We start from the raw sequence: 12,301 nt of genomic DNA on the forward strand, positions 1-12,301 counted from the left end.
CCCAGCTCCAGAAAGGAGCCAATCCAACCTGGTTGAGGACCTTCTGGAGGTGCGGGGTGCCCATGCGGTCGGCCATGTGCCGGTAAGCGGGGTGGGAGAGGAAGAACTTGCGCTCGGCCGCCAGCGCGGCCCTGATGTCCTTCTTGCCATCGATGTCCTTCTGGCTCCGGTTGACCACTCCGATGTAACCTGCGGGGGGCAAACGTTGGCTCCTGCTCCAGAGCTGCCTTTGGGAAGCAGTTGGGGGGGTGAGGGGTGGCAATGGAAGGATATGGGAAAGAGGATGAGGAGCTGGTTGGGAATGGTCAGGAGGAGCTGCCTCAGGGATGTGGAAGGGGGCTCTAAGGATGAGGAGAGGGAGCTTTATCGTGGGTAGGACAAGGGCAGATGGGTTCAGACGGGAACAGGGAAGCACAGGTTGGATACAAGGAATTTCTTCCCCATGAGGGCGCTGGGACACTGGGATGGGGTGAATGGAGAAGGTTTGGATGGCCCATCCCTGGCAGTGTCCCAGGTGCTTGCATCGAGCTGCTCTAGCGGAAGGCGTCCCTTGGTGTTCCAGAAGGTTGGAGCTGATCCTTCCCAACCCATTCCATGATTCTCTCCCGACCAGAGGAGGTTGTTGGGGGGGGGCAGGATCCAAGGTGGCCCAAAGCTGTACCTCTCCGCAGAGGAAGCAGCTTGTTCTCCAGCACATCCCTGGCATCCGTGCCTTCATCCATGAGATCCAGCTTGGTGATGACGCCGATGGTCCTCAAGCCTGATGGAAAAGAGACGCCATGAGGGTCTCCACTCCATCCCTCGGGATGGGGAGCGTGAGGACGCAGCCCTTTTTACCTTGCGGATCGACTTCCTTGGCCATCTTGAGCGCATCCGAGTTGGCCAAATCCATGTTGGCCGGCGTGACGGCAAGGATGAGGCTGCTCTCCCTGCTGATGAACTGCAGGATCATGTCCTTGATCTGGTACTCGATGTCCTGCGGTTGGTCCCCAACCGGCACTTTGGTGATTCCCGGGAGGTCGATGAGGGTCAGGTTCAACACTGGCACGGAAAGAGGCCGTGGTTACGGTGGGAATGCCGCTCTTCCCGGCGGCGGGAAGCAGGGCTGGGCGCTCACCGTGCGGGGAATACACGCGGAGGTTGATGGGGATGGGGGAGATGCCCTTGTTGGTCCCCGTCACCCGGTCGGTTTCCGCCTCGATTTCCTGCCGCACCTCGTCGAAATCCGTGAATTTCTTGGATTTGCAGTGCAGGAATTCGGCGTATTCTGGGAAAGAGGGGAAAAACCGGGATGAGGATAACGGGGATAATGAGGAGGCAAAGACCATTTGGCCACGTGGAGCCCGGGAGAGGACACAGCGAAGGCCCTGGCATCCTGGAATGGATTGGAAAAGACCTTGAAACGCATCCGATTCCAGCCCTCTGGAATGGGGTACGAGCCACCTGAACGCTGCCAGGGATGGGGCATCCCAACCTTTTCCATCCAACCCATCCCAGTGTCCCAGCCCCCTTCCCAGGGAACAAACCTGTCTTGGAGAAGATGAGCTGCAGGATGAGGGGCCTCCGGGTGACGATCCCAGAGCCGCGGGGCAGGAAATCCCTATGAGGAATAGGAAAAGCAGGGATTTTGTGCTGGGATTCAAGGAGCTCGATCAGGCACCGGCTCCAAGCTTCCCTCTCTGGCTCCACAGATCCATAGGAGCCAGCAGTTGGAGGTGGGAGAGGGGGAAGGATGCTCCCTGGAGCCTGCCCTGCTCCCAAGGCCACATTGCCCCCCCCATTATCCCTCCCTAAGGAAAAGGGGAGGGATGGAAGCACATCCCTGCTCCCTAAGGGAGAGGAGAGCAGCTCCAGCCTCCCTGCAGCTCCGGAGCGAGGCAGGAATCCGGGAAGCAGCTTCCATTGGGAGAGTTCCATGTCTCCCGGATTCGACAGTCCCAGTTCGGAGGGAATGGATGGGATAACCCCACATTCCCAATGGCTTCATCCCATTTCCCACAGCGGTCCAAGGAAATGGTGCTGCTCCGAGCGTTCCGGGCCGGAATTGCACGGAGAACAGGCAGAGAGCAGCGGGAATGGGATGGGCAGGAGGGTTTGCCCAGCAGCTCCATGCTGTTTGCCAGGAAACGGGAATGCCGAGCTCCTTGGGAGAGGGAAGCGAGGACCAAGGGGGTTGAGTGCTTCCATTAAGGAGACGGAGCATCGGAGCGCAGGGATGCAGGTGACGGGGATCCCAACCGCGCACATCCGGTTGGGAATTCCAGGCGGGAACGTGACGGAGTTGGTTTGGGAGCAAGCCCTGGGTGCCCTGGGAAGGCGGGATGGGAGCTTCCTGCCCAACCGGGAGGACAGGTCCTGCGGGAAGCGGGATGCGACAGCGACGGAAGTGGCTGAGGGCGTCTGCAGGAACGCCAGGACCTGGTCCCTCTGCTCCCATGGGAGCTGCTGGCTTCCTCCTATCCCTATGGACACGGTTGGGATGCAGGAAGCACCTCCTTCGGGTGCACTCCGGCATTCCCGGCTCTCCCCGGAGCTTGGGAACGGCGGCACCAGGAAGCGGCTCCTTGGGGAGCTCAAAGGTCACCAGCAGCAAGGGAGGAGGAAGAACGCGGGGAACATCCATGGGGAACAGCCTCCTTCTGGGAGGAGCTCCCTCTCCCATCTCCATGTCGGGAACACCGGGAACGCCATGGGAAGGGCTCATAAAGCCCCATTGAGGTTCGGGGCCGGGGGAAGGGCCTCCCCACCACAAGGGCCCCATTGTCAGGGCTCAATGCCCGGGGTTGATCCCGCTCCGAGGACAGAGCAGCATTCCATGATTCCATGACCTAAGCCGGGGGGGGGTGGGGGGGGGTGGTTCCAGGGAGCTCATCCCAATCCTGCCTCTTCCTTGGGCCTTTTGCCTTATCCTGGGTCAAAGAATTGCCTTGGTCCAACCTGGATGGGGCTCAGAACCTTCAGGCCACCGGAGCCGATTCCGAGCTCAGTCCCAATGAGATCCATCCAAGGGGTTTATTCCAAGCGGGAATAACGCCCTTCCCTGCGGCTCCTCGCAGCAGGGATGCAAGAGAAGGTGGGCAATGAGCAAAACCCCCTTGTCCACATCCTGCCTCCATCCACCGGGATACTGGGAGTTGGGATTCCGGTGTCTCACATGCTCAAAGGGCCTCCTTAAAGGCCTTTGGATGGAGATTCCAAAGCTTCACAACAAAGTTGGGATGGCCAGGGCCGGTTTTCCAGCTCCTCCATGATAAGGAACTCCCAAAGGGAAGGGGAATAACTTGGATATCTGAAGCCCCTCCGAGGTGGGGTTGGGGGGGAATCCAGCCTGCATGAGGCTACAAACAGCCTGGAGTGGGATGGAATTCCCGCCTGGAATAGCTTCTTTGGGATGCGAAGGTAGCCAGGCTGGGATGACAGCACAGGAAGTTGCCTATTGTTCCCATTCCAGCATCCGGCATGGGAACCCCGCGGCGGGACAGGGACAGAGGAGCCCCGGAGCCGCAGGAATCCAGCTCCTTGCCCCATGGATCCCATTGAGCTCGGGGGGGGGGGGGGGGGGGGGCGGGACCAGCTCCGCTGCCCCCGTTATCGGTGCCCAGGCCGCTGTCACCCTGCGGCTCGGCCCCTATCTCGGGGGCACAGGGCCCCACCGCAGCCCGGCGCTATCAGCGGGCTCCACGCTGTTAACCCGGGTTAACGGCGGTGATGGGGAGCCGGGAAGGGTGCGGGATGCTCCGGTCCAGCATCCCGGTTTCCCTCCCTGGTACCCGCATCATGCCCCCGCCTACGCCGCTGGCGTAAGGGTCCGGTACCCTCACCATGCCCCTACCTACGCCGTTGGCGTAAGGGTCCGGTACCCTCACCATGCCCCTACCTACGCCGTTGGCGTAAGGGTCCGGTACCCTCACCATGCCCCTACCTACGCCGTTAGCGTAAGGGTCCGTGGCTGCCCGCGAGCTACGCCAAGTGCGTACCGCCCCGGCGGGTCGATGCGGACTTTGCGTAGCGGCGCCGCACGGTCCCCTTCAGGCCGCGCCCTGCGCTCGGTCGCATTCACGAAGCCGCGCTTACGCCAGCGGCGTAAGGGCCACCGGAGGCGTCCCCGCCGGTACCGGCCGCGCCTCCCCGCCACTCACCGGCCCACGAAGTTCTCGAGCACCGAGCTCTTGCCCGCGCTCTGCCCGCCCACCACGGCGATCTGCGGCAGGTCGAGGTGGCAGCTCTGCCCGATGGAGCTGAACGCGTCCTGCAGCTTGTTCACCAGCGGGATCAGCTCCTCCATGCCCCGGTTCCCCATAGCGGCGGCGGCGGGGGGGGGGGGGGCCCGGTGCCGGTGCCGGCTCCTCACAGGCCCCGCGGCGGCCGCGGCCAAACTTCCCCTCCGAGTCTCCTCATCCGGTACTGGCGACACCCCTCAGCGCTGGGCCCGCCCCCTCGCCTCAGAGCGGCGCGGTCATTGGTGGGTTCTGCTGTCGATCAACGCCGTCTCTGCGGTTCTATTGGTCTGCTTCCTCGTCCTTCCTCCCGTACAGCCAATGGGAGGCCGCGCTGTGGTGTCAGCTGAGGAGGTGCTGCTGTAACTCCCGCCCGCCCCGACATAGATCCTGCCGTTTCATTGGTGGAGATGGCTGCCGTTCTGCAAAGGTAACGAATCACAAGCCGAGAGAGCACGACGCATTCACCTGCCCTCCTCCCATTGGTCACCGCGCCGCCCATTACACCAGCTTGCCCCGCCCAACGGAGCCCCGGGGGGGGGGCAGAGACGAAGCCCTTTCTGATTGGCCAGCAGGCTGTCAATCAGCGATCCTCGCCCGCTGATTGGCTGCTTTGCGCCTTCCCCCTCCGGGACCAGGATGAGGCAGTGCCCCGGGAGGGGTTTAGGGACCGGTCCCCATGCCACGGACGGGGCCTGCCCCGGTGGAGGAGCGGTACGGGGCGGGTACGGACCGGGGGCGCCCCCAGTGGACACAGGACAGCGGCCGAGGCCCCAGCCGCAACATGGCGGCCGCGTTGCCCCTGGTTACGGCCACCTGCGGCCGGAAGCGCTGATCACATGGTTAGCGGGAAGATGGCGGCGCCCATGGCGGCGGGGGCCGGCGCGGCTCCGCTGCTGCGGGTGGTGGCGGAGTGCGGATGGAGCCGGGCTCGGGCCTCGGAGCTGCGGCTGCCGCACGGGCCCGTGGCCTGCCCGGTCTTTATGCCCGTGGGGACCCGCGGTACCGCCAAGGGGATCACGGCGGCGCAGCTCGCAGCGCTCGGCTGCCGCATCTGCCTCGGCAACACCTATCACCTGGGGACGCGGCCGGTGAGCGCGGGGAGCGGAGGGGGGGGGAACCGGGACACCGGGCACGGGCAGGCCCCGCCTCCATCCCCAGCGTGACCACGCCCCCTGGAGGGCTCCGCCAATTGGAGGGCTCTATTTGGGGAGGCCACGCTAGTTGGCGTGACCACGCCCCTTTCAGAACCACGCCCCCTTCGTAGCCACGCCCCCCCGGACCCCCCGGGGCTCCCCCGGGTCCGCCTGCCCGCCCTCCCGTCCCCATTCCCGGTCTAACGCGGTCCCCCCTCCCGCAGGGCCCGGAGCTGGTGCAGCGCGCAGGCGGCCTCCACGGCTTCATGGACTGGCCCCACAACCTGCTAACGGTAAGGGGGGGGCACCCCCAGAGCCCCCTCCTATGGGCCTTAATATCGGGGTGTCCCCCCCCATAAAACCCCCATTTTCCATTCACTCCCCCCCAGGACAGTGGCGGCTTCCAGATGGTTTCCCTATCGGAGCTGTCGGAGGTGACAGAGGAGGGGGTCCTGTTCCATTCCCCCTATGGGGGGGGACAGATCCTGCTCACCCCGGAGAAGTCCATTGAGATCCAGAACGCTCTGGGTGAGCGGGGGGGGGGGGGGGGGGAGGACGACACCCCCAAAACACCTCCATGGTGGGGAGGGATCCCCACTTAACCCCCCCCATCCGCAGGTGCCGATATCGTGATGCAGTTGGATGATGTCGTGAGCAGCACCACGACGGGGCCGCGTGTCGAGGAGGCCATGAGGAGGTGGGGACCTCCCCCCATAACCCCCCCTATGGACCAATCCATCCACACACCCCCCCCCCCGCTCACTGTGTGCCCCCCCCCCAGGTCCGTGCGCTGGCTCGACCGCTGCATCGCCGCCAACCGCAGCCCCCAGCGCCAAAACCTCTTCGCCATCATCCAGGGGGGGCTGGACCCGGAGCTGCGGGAGCAGTGCCTGGAAGGTACCGGGGGGACTGGGACCGGGGCCTTTGTCTGCATCCTCATCCTGATCCTGATCCCCCCATCCTCATCCACCATCCCCATCCTCATCCCTATCCTCATCCTCATCCCTATCTTCATCCTCATCCACCATCCCCATCCTCATCCTGATCCTCATCCTCATCCCTATCCTCATCCTCATCCCTATCCTCATCCTCATCCCTATCTTCATCCTCATCCACCATCCCCATCCTCATCCCTATCCTCATCCTCATCCCTATCTTCATCCTCATCCACCATCCCCATCCTCATCCTGATCCTCATCCTCATCCCTATCTTCATCCTCATCCCTATCCTCATCCTCATCCCTATCTTCATCCTCATCCACCATCCCCATCCTCATCCCTATCCTCATCCTCATCCCTATCTTCATCCTCATCCACCATCCCCATCCTCATCCCGATCCTCATCCTCATCCCTATCTTCATCCTCATCCCTATCCTCATCCTCATCCCTATCCTCATCCTCATCCCTATCCTCATCCTCATCCACCATCCTCATCCTCATCCACCATCCTCATTCTCATCTCTATCCTCATCCTCATCCACCATCACCATCACCATCCTCATCCTCATCCCCATCCTCATCCTGATCCCCCATCACCATCTTCATACTTATCCCCATCCTCATCCGTATCCCCCTCCTCATTATCTTCCTCCTCCTCATCCTCCTTCTCTTCCTCATCCCATTTCTCATTCCCCTTCTCTTCCTCCTTCTCCTCCTCCTCATCCTCATCCTCACCCCTCTCCTCCTCCTCCTCCTCCCCATCCCTTCCTTCCTCTCCCACCTTCCTCCTCCTCCCTCCCCCCATTGTCTGTGTCTGTGTTTGGGGGGGGGGGGGTGCAGGATTAAACCCCCCCGTTCCCCCCCCGCAGCGATGATGCTCCGGGACGTGCCCGGCTTCGCCATCGGGGGCCTGAGCGGGGGGGAGGACAAGGGCAGCTTCTGGCGCATGGTGAAGCTCAGCACCGAGCGCCTGCCCCGGGACAAGCCCCGCTACCTCATGGGCGTCGGGTAGGTCCTTATGGGGGGGGGGGGGGGCAATATTGGGGTGTCCCCCCCTCCATATGATCCCCATTGCCCCCCCATAGCTACGCCACTGACCTGGTGGTGTGCGTGGCGCTGGGCTGTGACATGTTCGACTGCGTCTTCCCCACGCGTACGGCGGTAAGAGGGGGGTTTGGGGGGGGGGGGGCATAGAATGGGGGACACCCCCCCCCCCCCCCGTCTCTGAACCCCATTGGTCTGCCCCATAGCGGTTTGGGTCGGCTTTGGTGCCGGGGGGGTCACTGCAGCTCAAGCACCAGGGGTACGCCAGGGACTTCCGGCCCATAGAGGAGGGGTGCGGGTGCCCCACGTGCCAGCGGTGAGGGGGGGAAGGAAATGGGGGGGTATGTAAGGGGGGGGGGCACATAAATGGTGGGTATAAAGATGGGGGGCACATAAAGGGGGGGGCACATAAATGGTGGGTATAAAGATGGGGGGCACATAAAGGGGGGGGCACATAAATGGGGGACACATAAAGGGGGGGGCACATAAATGGGGGACACATAAAGGTGGGGGGCACATAAAGGGGGGTACATAAAGGTGGGGGGCACATTAAGGGGGGGCACATAAAGGTGGGGGGCACATAAAGGGGGGGGCACATAAATGGGGGGTACATAAAGGGGAGGGCACATAAATGGGGGGCACATAAATGGGGGGCACAAAAATGGGCAGCACATAAAGGTGGGGGGCACATAAATGGGGGGCACATAAAGAGGGGGGCACATAAATGGGGGGCACATAAAGGTGAGGGCACATAAATGGGGGGCACATAAAGAGGGGGGCACATAAATGGGCAGCACATAAAGGTGGGGGGCACATAAATGGGGGGCACATAAAGAGGGGGGCACATAAATGGGCAGCACATAAAGGTGGGGGGGGTACCTAAAGGTGTTGGGGGGCTCTGCCCCCCCTCGTCCCCCCCCAGGTACAGCCGTGCCTATCTCCATGCCCTGCTCCGCACGGAGCCGGCGGCGCTGCATCACCTCACAGTGCACAACATCGCCTACCAGGTACGGGGGGGCATGGGGGGGGTCCATTGGAGGGCTCCATTGGGGGGGCCCATTGGGGTGGGGGGGGCCATTGGAGGGGGTCCATTGGGGGGGTTGCATGGAGAGGTCCATTGGGGTGGGGGGGTCCATTGGGGAGGTCCATGGGGGGGGGTCCATTGAAGGAGTCCATGGGGGGGGTCCATTGGAGGGGGTCCATTGAGGGGGTTCCATGGGGGGGTCCATTGAAGGAGTCCATGGGGGGGGTCCATTGGAGGGGGTCCATTGAGGGGGTTCCATGGGGGGGTCCATTGAAGGAGTCCATGGGGGGGTCCATTGGAGGGGGTCCATTGAGGGGGTTCCATGGGGAGGTCCATTGGGGTGGGGGGGTCCATTGAAGGAGTCCATGGGGGGGTCCATTGGAGGGGGTCCATTGAGGGGGTTCCATGGGGAGGTCCATTGGGGTGGGGGGGTCCATTGAAGGAGTCCATGGGGGGGTCCATTGGAGGGGGTCCATTGAGGGGGTTCCATGGGGAGGTCCATTGGGGTGGGGGGGTCCACTGAAGGAGTCCATGGGGGGGTCCATTGGAGGGGGTCCTTTGAGGGGGTTCCATGGGGAGGTCCATTGGGGTGGAGGGGTCTATGGGGGGTTCATGGGGAGAGTCCATTGTAGTGGGTCATGGGGGGGTCCCCCTTTATTAACCCCCCCCTCTGTGTGTGTCCCCCCCCAGCTGAACCTGATGGCCTCCATCCGCCAGAGCATCCTGGAGCAGCGCTTCCCGCAGTTCGTGCGGCGCTTCCTGAGCTCCCGCTATGGGGCCCGGATCCCGCTGTGGGTCCGGGAGGCGCTGGAGGCTGCTGGGATCAGCCTGGATTAAGGGGGATTCCCCCCCCCCTTTTTGTTCCCCCCCCCCATACTGTTCTTTTTATACGTTTTAGGGGTTTTTGACTGTTTTAATGGGTTTTGAAGGGGGGGCATTGCAATAAAGGTGCTTGTGGGAACAGCAGCTTGTGGGGCTGGGGGGGGAATGGGGCTGGGGGGGTTAATAAGGACATGGACCCACCTCTGCCCCATAGCAAGGTGGGGGGTGCATGAACCCACCTCTGCCCCAGAGCGGGGTGGGGGGGCCATGGACCCACCTCTGCCCCATAGCAAGGTGGGGGGGGCATGGACCCACCTCTGCCCCATAGCAAGGTGGGGGGCGCATGAACCCACCTCTGCCCCAGAGCGGGGTGGGGGGGCCATGGACCCACCTCTGCCCCATAGCAAGGTGGGGGGTGCATGAACCCACCTCTGCCCCACAGCGGGGGGGGGGGGCATGGACCCACCTCTGCCCCATAGCAAGGTGGGGGGGACGTGGACCCACCTCTGCCCCATAGTGGAGAGGGGGGGGCATGGACCCACCTCTGCCCCATAGCAAGGTGGGGGGCGCATGAACCCACCTCTGCCCCAGAGCAGGGTGGGGGGGCCATGGACCCACCTCTGCCCCATAGCAAGGGGGGGGGACATGGACCCACCTCTGCCCCACAGTGGGGTGGGGGGGACGTGGACCCACCTCTGCCCCATAGCAAGGTGGGGGGGACGTGGACCCCCCTCTGCCCCATAGTGGAGAGGGGGGGGCATGGACCCACCTCTGCCCCATAGCAAGGTGGGGGGTGCATGAACCCACCTCTGCCCCAGAGCGGGGTGGGGGGGCCATGGACCCACCTCTGCCCCATAGCAAGTTGGGGGGCGCATGAACACACCTCTGCCCCAGAGCAGGGTGGGGGGGCCATGGACCCACCTCTGCCCCATAGCAAGGTGGGAGGGACGTGGACCCACCTCTGCCCCAGAGCGGGGTGGGGGGGGCATGGACCCACCTCTGCCCCATGGAGGTGTGCTGGGGACACGGACCCACCTTTGCCCCATAGGAAGGGGGGGCGGGCCCCATACGTCAAGTGGGGCGCAGGAGGAAGTTCGAGGACAGGGTGCGGTGACCACGGCCGCGTCACCGTGAGCGGCAGCTCTGGCCCTGGCCGCAGGTGAGTGGGAATGGGAGAGACTGGGAGAGACTGGGAAGAGCTGGGAGCTGCGCCTGGGAGAGCCTGGAGCAATTGGGAGTGACGGGGAAGAGGTGGGAATAGCGCCTGGGGGAGCCTGGAGTGACCGGGAATGACTGGGAAGAGGCAGGAATAGTGCCTGGAGTGACTGGGAAGAAGTGGGAATAGCACTTGGGGGAGCCTGGAGTGACTGGAACTCAATGGGAAGGGCTGGGAGCAGCGCCCAGGGGAGCCTGGAGCAACTGGGAAGCAGCTGGAATAGCACCTGGGGAAACTGGGAGTGCCTGGGAAGGGCCGGGAGCTGCACCCTGGGGTGAACCGGGCAGCATCGGACTCTGAGCCCTACGGCTCCTATGGGGCTGGTGCTGGGTGCTGGGACCCCGACTGGTTTTACTGGTTTAACTGGTTGGGGCTGGGCTGGACCCCACCCCTTATCGCACTCAGAGCCTCTTATCAGTGCCCAGGCCTGGGGCATTTGGGGGGGGGGGGGTACGGGGGGCGTAACTGAGGTGCCGGTGTCCCCCCAGGCATTGCCATACATGAAGTGGCAGCTGAGCCCTCGCCTGCTGGCGCTGCCGGCACTGGTGGCACTGGGGGCACTGGTGGGGCTGCGGCAGCGGCATCGCCCCGAGGAGCCCATCACCGTGGTGCCAGACCTGCCCCCGGCGCCAGCTTTCCAATGGCACCAGCTCCCGGTTCCCGCCGGCAACGCCACGGCTCCCCCCCGGCACCCGCTGCAGCCGCCGTACCCGCATCCCTACCGCTTCATCCTCAACCAGCCCCACAAGTGCCGGGAGCGAGCACCTTTCCTGGTGCTGCTGGTGGTGACGACACCGGAGGACACCGGCGGCCGCCACCGCATCCGTCAGACGTGGGGCAACGAGAGCTCGGTGCCGGGCATCTCCATCCTGCGCCTCTTCCTGCTGGGTCTCCATCCGGTGTTCGCGGACGCGCTGGAGCCGGTGCTCCAAGAGGAAACCATGGCCCACGGCGACCTCCTCCAGCAGGATTTCCTGGATACCTACAACAACCTCACGTTGAAGACGCTGATGGGCATGGAATGGGTGAGCAAGCACTGCCCCAACGCCACCTACGTGATGAAGGCCGACCGCGACATCTTCCTCAACCCTGACTACTTGGTGCGGCGCTTGCTGATGCCGCCCAAGACCGCCTTCGTCACCGGTCACATCTACCGCAACACTGGGCCGTTCCGCAGCAAGGCTTACAAGTGGTACGTGCCCTACGAGGTCTACCCCAACACCACGTACCCCCCGTACTGCGGCGGCTCCGCTTACGTCCTCTCCGCCGACGTGGCCACCAAAGTCTACGCCACGGCGCAGGCCTTGCCCCTCATCAACATGGAAGATGCTTTCGTCGGCATCTGCCTGCACGCCTTGGGCATCGCCATCACCGCCAGCCCCCCGGGGGCCTTCTCCATGGTGCGCATCCCCTACGAGCCGTGCCGCTTCGCCCGCGCCGTCATGGTCCATCGCTACCAACCCCAAGAGGTGCTGGAGCTTTGGCCGCGCTTCCAAGAGGCCAAAGGCACGTGCGAGGCCATGCCGGCCTCGGGCTGAGGTGCGCCGGGCCCGCCGCGGCATCACCACGGGACTCTTCTGGCCAGTGCGGGCCCCATGGGGGGCCCGTGTTCCCTTTAACCCCTATAGGAGGGTGGGGCCAAGCTGCCCCATTGCCTTTGCTTTGGTGACGTGGGTTATCCCGTAAGCCTTGCTTATTGCCACCGTGGCTCCGGTTTGAGCTCACCACGAGGAAGTGACACCCGGAGAATCCGGTTCCTGGGTGCTTCCTTATGGCAAAAGCAAGGGGAGGGGGGGTGGGATTTAAGGTTTGGTCTTTAAAAATGAGAGGTTTGGCTCATCCAAGCCCAAGGAGGGGGTGAGGAAGGGGGAGGCGGCATCAGGTTGTGGGTGTTTATTCATC

General features: G+C 63.6%; 2 protein-coding genes and 1 pseudogene across 5 annotated transcripts in view; 2 read left to right on the top strand and 1 right to left on the bottom strand.

The window, feature by feature from the left end:
• The window catches only part of DNM2 (dynamin 2), a 14,138-nt gene extending 9,646 nt beyond the window's left edge, over window positions 1-4,492 (bottom strand). The window contains exons 1-6 of one of the 3 annotated variants that reach the window (XM_080636228.1): window positions 4,140-4,492; window positions 1,527-1,600; window positions 1,118-1,267; window positions 838-1,041; window positions 662-760; window positions 29-189 (exon numbers count right to left, since the gene is read on the bottom strand). In XM_080636228.1, the coding sequence (XP_080492354.1) occupies window positions 29-189; window positions 662-760; window positions 838-1,041; window positions 1,118-1,267; window positions 1,527-1,600; window positions 4,140-4,300 (849 nt within the window). In that variant the 5' untranslated portion in view covers window positions 4,301-4,492. The remainder of the gene's footprint in view (window positions 1-28; window positions 190-661; window positions 761-837; window positions 1,042-1,117; window positions 1,268-1,526; window positions 1,601-4,139) is intronic. The other 2 variants (XM_080636227.1, XM_080636229.1) reach the window with 2 other exon arrangements.
• A 378-nt stretch (window positions 4,493-4,870) lies between these two features.
• Window positions 4,871-9,254, top strand: QTRT1 (queuine tRNA-ribosyltransferase catalytic subunit 1). The gene is made up of 10 exons (XM_080636250.1): window positions 4,871-5,308; window positions 5,578-5,646; window positions 5,743-5,881; window positions 5,972-6,050; window positions 6,135-6,250; window positions 7,163-7,301; window positions 7,379-7,454; window positions 7,544-7,653; window positions 8,260-8,344; window positions 9,052-9,254. The coding sequence occupies exons 1-10, from the start codon at window positions 5,057-5,059 to the stop codon at window positions 9,196-9,198; spliced, it is 1,212 nt and encodes a 403-aa protein (XP_080492376.1). The 5' UTR covers window positions 4,871-5,056; the 3' UTR covers window positions 9,199-9,254.
• Window positions 9,255-10,899: 1,645 nt separating this feature from the next.
• LOC308231087 (beta-1,3-galactosyltransferase 2 pseudogene) lies at window positions 10,900-11,937 on the top strand (annotated as a pseudogene). The gene has a single exon. The product of its transcript is annotated as a beta-1,3-galactosyltransferase 2 pseudogene (transcript).
• The last annotated feature ends 364 nt before the right edge of the window (window positions 11,938-12,301 follow it).

This window comes from Psittacula echo, assembly GCF_963264785.1.
Source record: "Psittacula echo genome assembly, chromosome: 30".
Lineage (NCBI taxonomy): Eukaryota > Metazoa > Chordata > Aves > Psittaciformes > Psittacidae > Psittacula > Psittacula echo.